General features: G+C 53.7%; 1 protein-coding gene across 1 annotated transcript in view; it reads right to left on the reverse strand.

Annotated features, from left to right (window-relative positions):
• Positions 1 to 17492, reverse strand: part of PPP1R37 (protein phosphatase 1, regulatory subunit 37) — a 57387-nt gene that overhangs the window by 37727 nt on the left and 2168 nt on the right. Inside the window, exon 2 of the mRNA XM_011963161.1 lies at positions 17346 to 17489. Coding sequence (XP_011818551.1) covers positions 17346 to 17489 — 144 coding nt within the window. The remainder of the gene's footprint in view (positions 1 to 17345; positions 17490 to 17492) is intronic.

Here is a 17492-nt window from a genome sequence, read left to right on the forward strand (position 1 = left end):
AACTGAAGATCACTGTCAGGGTCAAATGAAGCATACAGGCAAGACAATCCGGCAGAGGACTCAGCAGAGCTGGGGGTATCAAGGTGCTTGACAAGGGTTTGCTGAGTCATTTAGTGGATCAATGCTTCCTAGCACTGCCACCCACCCAAGTCCTCAGTAGGTGACAGGGCCAGGCTGGGGAAAGGGGGCCTCTGAGGAAAGCCCAGCGCTCATCGGGAGACATTCAGTCCTGCCAGAACCAAGCAGGCTATTTCAGGCCACCTGCCTCAGGCTTCTGGTCATGGGTACCAGATGGCCATCTGAATTCAGAGACTTTGGGAGTGCTTTAGTTTGGAATTTTAGAAACTGTAAGCTGTTTACTGGTCCAGCAAAGCCTCCAGTGATGGAAATCAGGTGCTTGGAATTTCTTACTGCCCATCCTCACCTTCCTCATCCATAACAAGAGGGTAACGCCACCCACCCTCAGAGGTCTGTTTGGGAACTAAAGAACACATTCATTCATTCTTTACGCAACAACTTGGGCTAGGCAGACAGCCGTGAACAAAACAGGGCTAGTCCCTGCCCTCAAGGACTAACTGTGAGGAAGGCAAACAAATCACACAAAAATTTACCAGTTATAAGAAGAAAGTGTATATTACAAGGAAAAACGGAGGGGATACAAATTTAGATTTGGAGGAATAGTTAGAAAAGACCCGTAAGAGAAAGGAACATTTCAACTGAGACCAAAAAGCTGAGTAAAAGTAAGAAATGTGGCCAGATGCGATGGCTCACGGCTGTAATCCCAGCACTCTGGGAAGCCAAGGCAGGAAGATCACTTGAGCCCAGGAATTTGAGACCAGCCTAGGCAACACAGGGAAACCCTGTCTCTACAAAAAATCCAAAAATTAGCCAGGTGTGGTGGTGTGTGCCTGTGGTCCCAGCTACTAAAGAGGCTGAGGCAGGAAGATCACTTGGGCCCAGGAGATCTAGGCTGCAGTGAGCCATGACTGTGCCACTGCACCGCAACCTAGGAGACAGAGCAAGACTGTCCCCAAAAAAAAAAAAAAGGAATTCATTAATCCCTTCAAATATTTATCTAGCGTCTATTCTATGCCAGGCTCTATTCTAGGTGCCAGGCTACATAAGTGAACAAAACAGCCAGACATCCCATCTCAAGAAGCTTACACTGGAGGGGGACACGAGGTCATAAGCCAACAGGAGCCACACAAAAGTCCAGGCCACCCTTCCAGACAGAGGGAAGAGTCGGCTCTGAGGACCCTCCAACGGGGCAGAGGGGCAGCAGAGCTGAGGCTGCAAGTGGGCAACAGATCCTCAGGGCAAAGAATGGTATTACTGAAGGGTCAGGAAGCTACTGGAAGGAAACAGTACATGACACATGGGACCCTCATACAAAGGGTACTGACGATGTGGTGGCTATAGCCGTGGGAGATGAGGGAGTCTGGGCTCCTGCTGAAACTTGAGGCTCCTGGGACGTGCTGAGCCTCCATAGCTATGGTGGGCTGGATGTGTCCAGGGACCCAGGCAGGACTGCTCTGGCTTCTGGCATCTTCTGCAAAGGAGTATGACCTCTGCAAGTGACCAATGACCCCAAGTAGCAGTTTTCTTATCTACAAAAATGTGGGGCACCAACAGGTTCACCGGGTCGCTCGGTCTTGTGCTCAGCAAACGGGGCTGGAGTTGTGGTTACAGTGGACCCTCTAACCTGCTAACCCTTTTCCCAGGCTGGGCCTCCACTAAAGCACCCTCTCTCCTACACTGCAGGGCTTCCAAGGCCTATGCTGCCACTGCCTCCTCTGCCCTCTCTGAGGCCCCCAGCCCTGTGTTCCTCCATTCCAAGCTGTTCACACTAAGATAGGGCTTTGCTATGAAGACTCAGTGAAACAGCAGAGAGGAGAAAGTGCTTCTTTTTAGTGTCCTGCCCCCCTGCCCCCCCACCTTTCCGGCAAGACAAATGATAAATGAGGACAAATATATATGCACAATAAAATTACATCTATCTTCAATAGAAAAGGAGTCCTCATAAAAGGTCCGAAAACAAAAATAGGCAAAGGTCATGAAGAACCAATTCCCAAAACCATGTAACATGTTAACAATAAACAGGTTAGGTCAGGCACAGTGGCTTATGCCTGCGATCCCAGCACTTTGGGAGGCCGAGACAGGAGGATCACTTGAGGTCAGGAGTTTGAGACCATCCTGGGCAACATAGCGAGACCTCATCTCTACAAAAAACACAAAAAGGCTGGGCGCGGTGGCTCACGCCTGTCATCCCAGACTTTGGAAGGCCAAGGCGGGTGGATCACCTGAGGTCAGGAGTTTGAGACCATCCTGGGCAACATAGCGAGACCTCATCTCTACAAAAAACACAAAAAGGCTGGGCGCGGTGGCTCACGCCTGTCATCCCAGACTTTGGAAGGCCAAGGCGGGTGGATCACCTGAGGTCAGGAGTTTGAGACCAGCCTGACCAACATGGAGAAACCCTGTCTCTACAAAAAATGCAAAATTAGCTGGGCGTGGTGGCGCATGCCTGTAATCCCAGCTACTCGGGAGGCTGAGGCAGGAGAATTGCTCGAATCCAGGAGGCTGAGGTTGTGATAAGCAGAGATCGTGACACTGCACTCCAGCCTCGGCCACAGGTGTGAACTCCACTAAAAAAATAAAAAATAAATAATAATAAAAAAATACAAAACAAAACCGAAGTTAACTGGTAGTCAAAAGAACGCTCACTAAAACAAGACACCATCTTAACATCAAGGCACCCACATGCAAATAGTATTCATTCAATCATTAAAAAAAAAATCTGGCCAGGCGCAGTGACTCACGCCTGTAATCCCAGCACTTTGGGAGGCTGAGGCAGGCAGATCACCTGAGGTCAGGAGTTTGAGTCCAGCCTGGCCAACAGTGAAACCCTGTTTCTGCTAAAAATACAACAATTAGCCGGGTGTGGTGGTGCGTGCCTATAATCCCAGCTACTTGGGAGGCTGAGGCAGCAGAATGGCTTGAGCCTGGGAAGTGGAGGATGCAGCGAGCCAAGATTGCGCCACTGCACTCCAGCCTGAGCGACAGATTGAGACCCTGTCTCTGGCCATGGTTTAAACTAAGAAGCAGAAAAAAAGAAGAGAGACCCTCTCTCATAAAAAAAATCTAAAGCTACAGTGTTGACTATGACGACAGAACCCTAGCCCTCAACACTCACTGTCCAACGTGGGCACAGTCGGTATCTGAGACTTCCAATGTTCCTTCCCTTTGATCTGGTAAAATCACCTTCAAAGAATTTTTTCTGAGAAGGCTACCCATGTGATGAACATGAAGATTTATGGACAAGGACGAACATCATTGCATTATTGATGCAACTGAAAACTGGAAAAGACCTAAATGCTCAGCAATGCGGAAATGGCTAGAATGAATTACAACAGCCCAATGACGTACTTTAAATCATGCTTTCTAAAAAAACAGAAAAATGAAGTGCAAAAGCAGGATATTCAACTGTATCTACAGTATCCTCACAGCTTTATTTTTATCTCGCTGTGGCTGTGAATGTAGCCAGAGAGAAGAGACGGGAAGGAAATGCACTGGCATCACACACTGAAAACATCCCAGGTGGTGCAGATCGCTCAGCTAAGAAGTCCTGCGTCCGGGATACATATATATAGAACTCTCACAGCTCAGTAATAAAGGGACAAACTACTTACTTACTTACTTACTTATTTATTTATTTATTTTTGAGGCAGGGTCTCCCTCTGTCACCTAGGCTGGAGTCCAATGGCAAGATAACAGCTCACTGCAGCCTCAACCTCCAGGGCTCAAGCAATCCTCCCACATTAGACTCCCAGGTGGCTGGGACTACAGGCATGAGTCACCAGGCCTGGCTAATTTTTTAATTTTTTTTTTTATAGAGATGGGGTCTCACCATGTTGTCCAGGCTGGTCTTGAACTCCTGGGCTCAAACGATCTGTCCACCTTGGCCTTCCAAAGTGCTGCGATTACAATTGTGAGCCACTGTGCCTGGCCCCCCCCTTTTGTAATAGAGACCAGGTCTTGCTATGTTGCCCAGGCTGGTCTTGAACTCTTCGGCCTCCCAAAGTGCTGGGATTACAGGCATGAATCACTGTGCCCGGCTGACTCAATTTAAAAATGGGCAAAAGAACTAAAAAGACATTTCTCCAAAGAAGATACACAAGTGTTCAGTAAGCATATAAAAAGATGCTCAACATCATGAGCCATAAGGAAATGCAAATCAAAAGCACAATGACGCCTGAGCAACATAGTGCAACCCCATCTCTACAAAACAATTAAAAGTAAGAAAATCAGCCAGGCATAGTGGTTTGTGCCTGTGGTTCTAGCTAATTTGGAGGCTGAGGCAAGAGGATCACTTGAGCCTGGGAGGTGGAGGCTGCAGTGAGCTAGGATTGCATTACTGCACTCCAGCCAGAGCGACAGAGCAAGACCTCATCTGAAAACAAACAGGCTGGGCGCTCACGCCTGTAATGCCAGTGCTTTGGGAAGCCGAGGTGGGTGGATCATTTGAGGTCAGGAGTTCAAGACTAGCCTGGCCAACATGGTGAAACCCTGTCTCTACTAAAGATACAAAAAAATTAGCTGGGCGTGGCAGCGCATGCCTGTAATCCCAGCTATTTGGGAGGCTGAGGCATGAGAATCGCTTGAACTTGGGAGGCAGAGGTTTCAATAAGCCAAGATCCTGCCACTGTACTCCAATCTGGGCAACAAGAGCGAAACTCCGTCTCAAAAAAACCCCAAAAAACAAAAACAAAACAAAACAAAAAACAGCTGGAGGGGTGGCCGAGGAGAGCAGCAGGAGCCTGGATCCCAGTGTGAGGGCATCCTTGGGTAAGTGCCACCCCTCTCTGGTTACCCCTCCAGCCCTGAGATGAGGAAAGGGCTGGTGCCAGCTCTGGATTCTTTTGACTGCGCCGGAAGGCAGTAAGCACAAGCACCTGGACCTAAGAGCTGGTGGTAGGACATTCAGTCAGATGGCCCCGCCTGCCGGTGCCTGCTCCACCCCAGGACTAGACAGGATCAGGCCACTGTCAGACTTGGGCACTCTAAGCTGGGCTCCATGAGGGCGTCATCCCTCGGCTCTGCCAGCACCAGCTCCAACTCCATTTTAATGGAAGAACATTCACTGAACTACTCTGTGCCTGGAGCTGTGCAGGGGACACAGCAGGGACCGAGACAGCCCCGGCCCTGACCCCCTGGGACTTGTAGTCCAGTGGGGAACACAGGTCCAGGCACAGCAAGGAAGATGGCCCTCCAGGGAAATGGAGCACTGGCTGTTCATTGTGATCACAGCAGACAGAACCAGGCCAGGAAGCAAGGATCCCAAGCCTGAGACAGAAGGGGAGTGAGAACGGAGTCATGGAGGCTTGGCTGGGTGGCCAGTTGCCCCTGACACCTGTGACACGTGGGTCACAGGGAATGGGGAAGTAGCTCACCTGCCACAAAGGTAGAAGGCAGATCAGTTACCAGAACCTTGCCTGCCACCCCATGACTGGGAGGAGGCCCTGGGATCCAATCACTCCCTAAATGGTGCGGTGTCCTACAAAGGCAAGTGTCCTGGCCTATGACCCCCAGCAAGTCAACAGAAAAGACAGGCCTGTTTGCCAGTCCTCCGCTGCCATTCCCACCAGGCTGGCAGGGGGGACACCAAAGGCAGGCTTGGTACTCCCCTCCGTAAAGCTCCTCCTCCTCTCTGCCCACTTCCTTTTCTCGACCAGGGACTCTCTGAGCTGCTCATGGCAAGGACTAAGACCCAGCATTGTATGCCACTTCCTTCTCCACCTGCCATATTGCGTGGCTGCCCAGAGCCAAACCCAGTGCCACGTGGCTGGGCACTGGGGAATATACTGGCACCAAACCCAACCCACCACTGCCTGGTGATGCTTCCAGTCCGGGGCCGAGAGCATCGGCAGGCCCGCAGATAAGCAGATCGCTGGCCACCTGATGGCAAGCCCATTAGGAGGGCCAGGAAGGAAGGGTTTGCTGGCACCTGAAAGATTAGCCAGAGCCAGCTGTGTGGGTGGGGCCGGCCTTCCAGGAGAGGATGTGGGGAGCTGCCTGCATGTTCTAGGACTGAAAGGAATCCACGATGGCTTGAACCCAGCGAGTGCATGGCAAGGTGATCTTGGTCGTGGCCGGCGATGGTGGCAGGAGCCAGGTTATACCTGAGCTTCCTAACCTGTTGCAGGGACGTTGGATCAGAGGGAAAGGCAGCAGGGAGGTTACAAAGTGTGATGTGAAACAGGAATAGCAAAGTCTGCTTTTTCAAGAATGCTGTGGCTGCTAGGTGGGAAGCAGGCTGGAGAGGCAGCAGGAGAGCCGTCGTGAGGCCCCTCCACCTGGCATGGCGGGGACAGCAAAGTGGAGGCAAAATAGATGCTGGTTGGCAAGGAATGAAGAAATGAATGCAGGAAAAAGTGACTCAGTGAACAAAATCTTCCTTCCCCACACCCTATGCTCCCCGACTGTCCTGAGCCCTGTGCCTGGGTTACAAGGGCTTTGTGGCGTCCGGCCTGGGTGCCCATCAGCAGTCCCACTTTGCCCGGAGTCCCTGAGGTTCCTGGAGGCGTTCAGTGGTTCCACTCCTCCCAGGAGCCAGATGGACAGGATGCAGTCCTCTGCAGCGCTGGTCCAGGGAGGGGAGATGGGCCCGAACAAGTAACAACAGAGCGAGGAGGCGCCATGGGAACCCAGAGAGCAGAGCAGAGCTTTGTCAGGGGATTAGAGAAGGGCTTGCCTAGGAGGCAGCGCGGGACGGGTAACGCGAGTTGGTCAGCAAGGGCAGGGGACTGGCGAGGAGCATGCTAGGCAGGGGAGCCTGCGTCTAGGCATGGGAGGGGTAACGGGAGTCCGTCAGGAAGGGCAGGGAACTAGCAAGGGGCCTGGCGCCTGCGCTAGGAGGCTGGATGTTCTTTGGGAAAGGCCTCCCACACCAGGCCCAGGGGTGTGGACTTTGTCCTGTAGTTACGGTGGAGCCCTGGGGGCTTTTTGAAACAGAACAGAGGATCAGAACCATTCAAGCTGCCTAGCTAGAACCGAGCTCCTCCTCTACTACCTGTGTGGCCTTGGCACCTCTGTGAGCTTGTTTCCTCCTCCAAGATTAACGATGCGTTTAAAGAGCTTAGCCCTGGTAAGTGCTCCATAAACGGGAGCTGTGAGTACCAACACCTCCATCACCACCACCAGGAGGCATGACCCCTGCAGAGAGTCACTTCCCTGAAGCGTGCTTTCACCTTTTGGCAGCCCCACTCTCCCACCCTCCCTCCCTGTTGTCCTGGGGAACCAAGCGAGTTCAGCTGTGACGGTCCTTTGCTTTGCAAAAGGGAAGGCTGCACAGGACGCAAGCAGCTCTCCACTACATCACTGACGGCAGCTGGTGAAAGCCTCGGAGACCACGGAGAGAGGGAGGGGTGGGTGTGAAGGTGGCACACGAGTCCGACCCCGGTGGGTCTCAAGCGCCAGCTTGCTAGAGGAGCCCGCCCACCTAACCAGGGAACACATTCTCAGCTGGAACCCAACCAGCCCTGAGGGGAGCATCTGACTGCAGGGCTCCCGACCCAGGCTTCCGCTGCGAAGGGAGATGGGCACTCGGCAAGTCACATGAGCCGTGCGGCTGTCAGCAGACACTTCCAAACCTCCACCCCCACCTTGAGGCAACCGCTCAGTGCCAGCTGCCTAGAGGAAGGGAAGGGGTGAAAACAACTTTTGCGTGCCTACTGTGTACCTCCATCCACCACCAATTCATCCAGTGTGAGAGCCTGCGGAGGGCCAGGCACCATAGAGGGTGCTGGAGACACAGGTGAGCCAAGACAAAGATGGGTCCTGCCTTCACGGACCTTCCTACTCAATGTAGGAAATAGCCAAGCATGATGGATCTCTCGAATTCCTTTTGGCACCCAGCCTCTGAACCCCCTTCCTGCAATTAGGGAACCCCCTCCACATCTCCCACCTCCTCTAAGCTGAAACGGCAGACCCCAGTCTTCTGTGCGGCTCCAGTCTAGGAGTCTAACGTGGGCTCAGCCCGAGGAGCTGATGTAACAGGAGCGGCATCAGCTAGACACTGGATGTACGGTGTGCTCCTGCTGGCGTGGGCCCCAGGCCTGGCTCTCTTGGTCTTCCCAGAGAGTCTAAAAACTTTGGAAGAGTCCTCATCTGGCAAAATGGCTTCACAAATGGGGAAAGTGGTTCAGGGAGGTCAAGGGACTTGCCCAAGGTCACACAGCCCAAGTGTGGAGGAGCCGAAATCACACTCAGGCAGATGATCCTACCCAGATGAGGCAGGTTGGCCCCACCTGCCTAACCCTATAGCCCCGGGAGGCAGGAACCAGTCAAGTTCAGGGCAGCGGCCACCTCATTCAACTTTCCCATGTCCTCATGAACGCCTGCAACAGCCAGCTACTGTTCCAGCTGCTTTCCAAGTAGAGGCTAATTTAATCATCAGTCCCCATACAAATGGGGACACTGAGGCAAAGAAGCTGGGTGATTCGCCCAAGGGCAGAGCTGGGACTGGCACCCAGGGGGCTCCTGCGCTTCCTCCTGGGTTACTGCCATTTCAGACACAGAACGAGGCCCGCTGCGGGCTCCAGTCTCCTCCTGGAACCCTTGGGCCAGACGTGATTTAGAATCAGAACTTTCTGGATTTTGTAAGACTGACAGGACACTGATACTGCACTGAGCCACCAGAGGGGTCTGGGATGGTCTGTAGAGCTTTTTGGATCTGGATACGGTGAGACCTGAAGGGACTGTGAAAGTGAAGTCACTGGAGGAGGTCACTGGACTTCACAGCCCACACGCCTCCCACAGCCCATGCAGGGGCAGGATGTCCCAAGCAGGCCAAGGACAAACTGGCTTGGGGAGCACGAGGGAAGGGACTCAGAGATCCAAGGAGAGAAGGGAAGGGGAAAAACAGTCATCTCAGAGGTGCTATAGGAAACAGTGGCAACGGCAAACCTGTTGGTGGAGGGAGGGCTCAGAGCAATCTGAAGAAGAATCAATGAAGTCAAGTGTCAACTATTAGCCAACATGAGGCTACGCTAAGCCTACAGCCTCTGGGCTCCTGGCTCACGGCCCCTCCCTGGTCTCCCTGTTTCAGTCTCACCCCATTCATGTTACCCCCACCCAGGGTTCTGTTAAAAACACTCACTATGCCCCTCCTTTTTTCTTTTGAGACAGGGTCTCGCTCTGTCACATAGGCTGGAGGGCAGTGGTGTGACCACAGCTCACTAAAGCCTTGACCTCCTGGGCTCAAGTGATCCTCCCACCTCAGCCTCCTGAGTAGCTGGGACTATAGGTGCACACCACCATGCCTGGCTAATTTTTGTCTTTTTTATAGAGACAAGGTCTCGCCATGTTGCCCAGGCTCGTCTTAAACTCCTGGGCTTCAGCAATCGTCCCGCCTGGGCCTCCCAAAGGGCTAAGATGACAGGCATGAGCCCCCCACACCCAGCCCAGGTCCTTTCTTAAGCCCTCTGGAGCTCCCTGCTAGCACAGCCCATAAGGCCCCACACAGCAGTCTCTCCTGTCTCCTCCAGCCTCACCTCTGACCCACCTGCCTCCACCTCAACTAAGTCTGGCTTTTTTCTGTTCTTCAGACGTACCAGGCTGGTTCTCTCTGCCTTCCACCCCTGGTGCACACCTCCCGCTGCTCTCACCTGGCTAACTGCTGGATTTCCTTGTTGACATCCCTTCTAGGAAGCTGCCTCTGCCCTGCCCTCCTGCACACCCTGTGAACCCTCCCTAATCTGAGTCCTAGGCAGCCTGGTTTGTTGATAATTCTTTACTGTGTGTCTCCCTCACTTGACCGTGACCCCCACGGAAGCACGGACTGGGCCTGTCTTCTGCCCTGACTCGTAACACGTGTCACGGCCATACCATGCTGAATGCATGACTGGTTACGGGGTCACCAAGTCACTCATGCAGCAAGAATATATTGAGCGCCTACCACGTACCAGACACCGCGTAGCACAGGAGGAACATGTCCCAGAGGCCAAGGGTCAGAACAGCGGGCAATGCCGAGGACAGAGGAGCAGCACAAATCTCCAGGGGCTCAAGCTGTCCACGAACCACAGTGACCCCCTCCTGCATGCCCACCAGGCTGGGCCCTTACCCCACCTGTTTCTATGTCTCATCCCTGCCACAACACCACAAAGCCAGCACTGTCACCTCTATCTTATAAACAATTCTGGGTTATAGATGAAGAGACTATGCACCCTGCACTGAACACGGCCACTTGCCTCCAAGCACTCAGCAGCCACACAGGGGTTACTGTGCAGGCTTCGGCGTCAGGCTGGCTGCCTGGGTTTGAATCCCAGCTCCACCACTTACCAGCTGTGTGACCTCAGGAAAATTACTTTACCTCTACAGGCCCCATTTCCTCATCTATAAATTGGGGCAAACAGCACCTGCCTCCTGAGGTGGCTGTGATATCTAAATGCGATAATACAGGAAAGGCACTTAGACCAGTGCCTGGTACAGGCACATGGAAGGCAAGGACTGATGACGACTAAGGTCAGCCAGAGGGCAGGGATTTAACCTGCCCTGCCCCCATGCCCCACTGCAGCAGGCAGCCTGCCCAGCTTGAATTTCTGCAGTTACCTTAAGGCAAGCATTTCAACGCTCACCTATTAATTTGCTCCAAAACAGGTCTTTGAGGTCAATGCCAGCCAGCCCTGAACTGAGGTCTGAAGGCAGGCTTGGGACTGAGTGATGGATGGCGGAGCAAAGCACACAGACAGCCAAGCGAGGTTGTCAGAACCACCCGGGGAGCTTTTTGTAAAAACAGGTTTCTGGCCTTCACGCCCAGTGACTGCTCCAGCTGCAGCCCGTCCAACACAGGGCATTTGGCCCCACGGTTCTTAATCCTCTTGGAGCCGGATGCCTATGAAGGTTCGCAGAGCCCCAATACTCGCTCCCAGAAACACACGCACATGCACTCCCGCTGACGCACTCAATGCTGGTTACTGAGTGCCAGCTGGGGGCCAGCTTCGCGTACTCTTCCGGGAGTCAGAATGGGCGCTAAAGCCTGTCTGTAGGTCCCTGAGGAAGAGCCCTCGTCCTGGCACCAACTGGATTAACTACCACAAAAAGGTTTCCTGTAAATCCCACCATAGGGTGTTTGATCAGAGGAGAGCACCCCATTCCTTCGGACATGTGTCCCGTGCCCGAGCCCCCCTGTGTGCTAGACTAGGGTCACGGAGGTGACTCACACACAGTCTTTGCCCTTGAAGGGGGAAATAGATGCAAGCACAGGCACAAGGAATCAGCAGCCCACCTGCATGTGCAGGCACAAAGAGCGGCGAGTCACAGTGTGCAAAGGGCCTGGGAGGGCAGAGGACAGGCACCGGCACAATAGTACCGCTAACCCGATTGTGTTCCAACGGGGCGGGGGCTGGGGTGGTGGAGGCCCCACTCCAGAGGAGACTCAGGCTTAGGGAGGAGCTGCAACTTGTCCAAAGTCATCAACCAATGTAGGCAGAGGATGGGACTAAAATGGCCAGTGTGGAATCTTAGTACCCCTGGTGCCTCTCCTGCTAGTGAGCTGAAACATGCTGATTTAGTTTTAGCTCAGAGAGGTTGGGCAACTTGTCCATGGTCACACAGCTTGGCAGACACAGAGTCAGGCCTGGAGGTCAGGGACTGCTGGGGCACCCAGCCTGGAGGAGCGGGCCCCTGAGAGAAAGCAGGGATGCTGATGCAGGAGACCGTAGGGGAACGAGGAGTACAAACACACAACACGGACAGGAAACAGAAACGAAAGCTTAGGGCTGTAGATGCGGGCAGAGGAGCGGTGACGATGGGAATAACAAGGGAAGCATTTGCTGAGCATTTACTATGGATCAGGCACTGTGTTCTCTCACTTAATCCCCCCAATCACCCTATGAGGACATACTTCTGTCAGCTGCATTTTACACACAGAAACATCGAGGCAGAGAGAACAATCGCCAAAGTCACGTGGCTGCTCAGTGGCAGGGTCTACTTGCCAACTCCAGCAGCAGGAGGTGGAGCTGGGCCCAGATGGAAATCTGAGCAGATGCATCAACCCCCCTCGACCCCATTCCCTGCTCCCTAGCAGCTCCACCACGAATGCTAAAGCAAGCTGGTTCTCTAACCCAGGGCCTCTTTCTACCACTGACAGATGCGTGTCTACCTGTCCAGCCTGTTTCTAGGGCTAAATCTGCAGCACGGGTTTCAATAGCAAACAGTATGGCATTTCCATGGCATAGGATCCGCATTTAAGAACACCCTGCCCCCACCGCTACCTCTGCCCTCCAAAGCTCAGGTGGCCAGACATGGTAGCATGCCTGGACCCCCTCACCCTGCCCTGCAGACACCTTGACTTCACGCGAGGAGCTTCCTGGTGGGCAAACCCCCAACGCACACACACTGGAGGACTGATGGTCAGGGAGCAGGGAGTGAGTCACCACCGGCAGGACTGGAGGAGGGGAGATGAGTCTCCCGGACTGTGGCTGGTGTCATGTGCTCTCATCACAAGTCCCTCTCACATGCCTATCTTTCCAACCCCACAGAGTTCGGCTGGGGCTGGGGAGACCAGCCGAGCCTCAGGCCATTCCTGCAGTTTGGCCTAATGGGTTCCTTGTGTAAGTCTGGCCTTGGCCTTCAGAAGAGATGAAGGGTCTGCCACAACATGACGGGGTGCAGTGCAGCCAGCCAGCCCCGCTCCCCACGGGCACCCAAGCGCCCAGCCTGACCGTGCTGAAGCAGCCTCTTTCACTCACGATTCCCAGCCTGCCTTCTCCCGGAGCTTCCCTGCCCATCTCCACACACCTGGCTGTGGCTTGCTGAGGGTGCAGGTTCACCCTATCCTCTGACATCCTGGTGGTCTGCAGGGCAGGATCACTGGCCCTGTTTTACAGGTGAGGAAACGCAATGCTCTGCAAGAACCCATGCTTGCCAGAGGCCACAGAGCACGTTGCTGCCCTGCTGGTGTCCCCATGCCAGGCTGCTCGGGCCCCTGACATACGGCTACATGTCACTCTGCTAGGTGGCTCCCAGAAACCACCAGGCCTCATAGGCCCACAGGCGCTCATTCAACAACTGAGTGTCCTTGAGGAAAGCGGCGAAGGGGATGGACTCGGCCTCTGCTCTCCCATTCCAGCGCGGAAGAGAGACCACCACCAAGAAAACAAGCACGCGACAGAACATCAGATGCGTTCATGTAATGAGGAAACGGCAGCCCCAGCAGGAGGAACCCCACTGCGGGGGATGGGAATCTGGAAAGGATGAGCCTGCGCAGGCTCGAGACCCTCCCTCACAATCCCCCTCCTCCAGATCACCTCATCTCCAGGAATCCCCAAACCCTGGGCCCCTGAAGGGCCTGAGGGAGCTCTTACCCTCAGGTAGACACCCCCGACAGCTCCCACCCAGCTGGGTCACCACTCTAGCCCCAGGGGCAAGGCTCTGCTGGAGGAGACCCCTGCACTGGGGCCCCCCAGTGCTGCCTTCTCCTCACCCAGGGGCGCTCCTCCACCCCTGGCCTGGGCAGCACTCCATTGCTAGCATGGCACACCAGCTTCCGGATGACTGAGTCTCCCCAATTTAGACCCGTCAGCTCTTCTGTCACCCCTTGGCCTTGGGGTTACGCCACCCTTGCACTAAGTTCACAGCTCAGATGACACCCCCCGTCCCTCCCCAGTTTACGAGATTGATGCCAACAAATCTCCCACCTTTGTTCCAAGACCAAGCAACTCCTCCCTGCAGTCCCCCAGCCCCAGACCCTCTGGCCTCTCACTTGGGTCTCCCCTTACACCCACTTTCTGTACCACAATTCCTCTTCTACACCCTGGCAAACCCTCCACCTCCCACAGCCCCATGGCCAGTGAACCACTCCACTGTCCTCCCCAGCACGGAGCCTATCCCGTGTTCCTTGCTGTTCCCAGGCCCTTGGGTTTTCTGTCCTGCAAACCCTATTGTCCAAACTCACCAACTTCATCAGTGACCCCTCCCCTGCCCAGGCCCAAGATCACCCAACTCCTCACTGCCGGGGCAACTTCTCCAGCCCTCCTCCCTACCAGGATGGACCAATTCTTCCAGTCCAGTTCAGGTCATCACCTCTGCAGCTCAGACGCACGGACTCCTCCGGAGTGTGAGTCCCGACCAGGCCTTACTGCCCCTCTCTCAACCGCTGGAATGAGAGACTCCCCCAGCCGGGAGAGTGTTACCTGCTCTACCCCTTACCCAGGATAGACCAACCGGCACCCCTCCTCTAACTCCTCTCAGCCAGGCTCCAACTGCCCGTCTTTTCTTGACAGGCAGCCTTCTGGCTCCTCAATCCTTTCACTGTCCCTTCGAGACTGCACATGAAAACAGACAGACAAACAAGCAAAACACAAATCTGCCTGGATGACAGCTGCTGTTTACGTGGCAGAAATTTACTTCATCCTCACAACTACCCCATGGTAAAATTTAGCACCTCCATTTGCAAAGAAAGAAACAGAGCCTTGGAGAGGAAAACTGGTTTACTGAATGAAAGCCAAACCTTTTCTGGGAAACTGCGGACCAGGAACTTTACCCCCCAATGCCCAATCTGTGCCAGACTCTCTTTCTGCCCTCACCCTGACCCTTCAGCCCACAAACTAACCATCTTCCTCCTCACCCCTCACTCCAGGCCCATGCACTAACTGCCAGCTCTCTTCTCTCCTAGAAGCCTCTGAAGCAGCCACATCCAGGCCCCACCCTATGCATGAACTCCTCTACACCAGCCCAAGATGACCAACACTGTCTTAATAACAATGACTGCCATCAAGAACGCTCACCCTATCTGATTCCATATGTGACCTCATCCAGTCCTTGCCTAAATCCCGTGGCAAGAGTATTGCCACCTACTTCACAGACGGGAAGACTGAGGCTCAGAAGTTAGGTAACCAGTCTGAGGTCTCGAAGGATCTGACCTGGAGCCTCTGCTCTTGAAACACCCTGCTCTGCCTCTCCAAGTCTTTCCCCTTCCTGCTCTGACTGGATACTACAGCTATAGTCACATTCTGACTGTGGCCCGGTCCCAAACTAACCACCTATGCCTGGGGCCTAGAGCCCAAGGAGTTGGCTGGCTCCCAGTGACAAAAGTCTTTTTTTTTTTTTTTTTTAAAGACAGGGTCTTTGTCACCCAGGCTGCAGTTCAGTGGTGCAATCACAGTTTACTGCACTATTGACCTCCCGGGCTCAAGTGATCCTCCCACTTCAGCCTCCTGAGTAGCTGGGACTACAGGCATGTACCACCACACCTGGCTAATTTTTGTATATTTTGTAGAGACACGGTTTCACCTTGTTGCCCAAGCTGGTCTTGAACTCCTGGGCTCAGGTGATCCGCCTACCTTGGCTTGACAAAGTGCTGGGGTTACAGGCATGAACCATGGCGCCCGGTCCAAAAGTCTTAATTTAACCACTGTCTCTTTAAGAATAAACTAGCCAGCTGGACACGGTGGCTCATGCCTGTAATCCCAGCACTTTGGAAGGCTGATGTGCGTAGATCACCTGAGGTCAAGAGTTCGAGACCAGCCTGGCTAACACGGTGAAACCCCATCTCTACTAAAAATACAGACATTTTTAGCCAGGTGTGATGATAGGTGCCTGTAATCCCAGATACTCAAGAGGCTGAGGCAGGAGAACCAGCCTAAGCAACAGAGGGAGACTCCATCTAAAAAATAATAATAAGTAGTAACAAGTAGCCAAACTGTCATTCATGATGGACTCACTGTGTATTTGGTTTCCAATTACCATGTTTCCCACCCTCACATCAAAGCCACCAATTCCTCCACTGTCCACAGACTGGCAACAGTTTCTCCCCTTAGGTAGGGCTGGCAGATCAGCTTCTGTACAGAACCATGACCAGTCTGATCCCTCACTTCATGGGCTCCACCCCAGGAGGACTGATAGACTTCTCCAGCACGAAATGGACTCAACACTGCCCTGCATGTCCCAAGCAACTTTCCACCTTCCCAGCCCTATGACTCCAACACACTCCTTTCAGCTCCAACACTGACCTGACCCTCTCCAGTGGGCCAGCCCCCTCTCCCAACACTTCAAGCCGCCAAACTTCTTCAGTTCTCTCACCTGCTACTGGCCAGCAACTCCAATTCCTGACTTGATAACATCCCCCAATTCTTTTTTTTTCTTTCTTTGAGACAGAGTTTTGCTCTTGTCACCCAGGCTCTACAATGTCATGATCTTAGCTCACTGCAATCTCCACCTCCTGAGTTCAAGCGATTCTCCCTGCCTCAGTCTCCTGAGTAGATGGGATGACAGGCGAGCACCACCATGGCCGGCCAGTTTTTGTATTTTTAGTAGAGACGGGGTTTCCCCATGTTGGCCAGGCTGGTTTTAAACTCCTGACCTCAGGTGATCCACCCACCTTGCCCTCCCAAAGTGCTGGGATTATACGCGTGAGCCAATGCACCTGGCCATCCCCCAATTCTTTCTCAGGAAGGAACAAGAGGACCCTTCCGTAGCCATGCCCCAAACATCCTCTGCTCCTGAATGGCTGAGAACCTTCCTTCTGTTTCTCTTTTTGTTGCAGGAGGAGGCTGCGGTAGGCGTTGGCTTTTCTTCTTAATACCACATTGCAGCCGGGGGCCGTGGCTCACGCCTGTAATCCCAACACTCTGGGAGGCCAAGGAGGGAGGATAGCTTGAACCCAGAAGTTCGAGACCAGCCTGGGCAATGTAGTAAGACCTCCTCTCAGTAAAAATGAAAACATAAAAACCACACTGCCTCTGACTCAACCAACCACAAATGGAACACCACCTGTGCTCCTCTTCTGGGACCTTACCTTGACTCCCTTTTTACCAAGTCTTCTATAGCCACAGTCCAAGTTTATATTTCTCTCTCTTTCCAGCCAAGAAAGTGGCCAACACGACCACTCCTTGCCCCGAGACTTGCAGACCAGCAACTGAACCTTTTTTTACTCCCACAGACCCATCAAACTCTTTCAACTGCCCTTTCGGGGCCAGCGTTGACCCGCTCCTCCTCCCGACTGCTCTTTCTCTCCTTCTCTGGTGGAACTATGAACGCAAAGGCTGCCACACTCTACATCTGACAAATCACCAAACTTTCTTTAATTGCTCATCGTTTTAAACCCTAAAACGATCACCATCTTTGTCTCGGGTGGGTGGGGTGCGGCAGAAAGCACATACTTTTCACCTTCCCAACTCCATAGTCACCCCCTCTCTAACAGATGCCGGTTCTAAACTGATGACTGTCCCCTTATTCACCATTAGGTGCAATCTATTGAACGCCACCTCTGAGCCGGGCCCTGCACCGATCCCTCCCGACTCCCGGGTCCCCCTCGAGCCCGCCCCCGCTCCACCCGCGGTAACTACCATGTCTCCAGGGGTCTTTGGGCTCCACTGCTCCAGACACGATATCCTCGTCGGACGGGAATGTGACGCGCTTGGCTGCGGCCTTGAGGCGCCCATCGGCGGGGGGCGATGCGGGGCTGGGAGACCCGGCCTCGGCGGGGGCCTCTT

This window comes from Colobus angolensis, unplaced genomic scaffold (assembly GCF_000951035.1).
Source record: "Colobus angolensis palliatus isolate OR3802 unplaced genomic scaffold, Cang.pa_1.0 Scaffold60, whole genome shotgun sequence".
NCBI lineage: Eukaryota > Metazoa > Chordata > Mammalia > Primates > Cercopithecidae > Colobus > Colobus angolensis.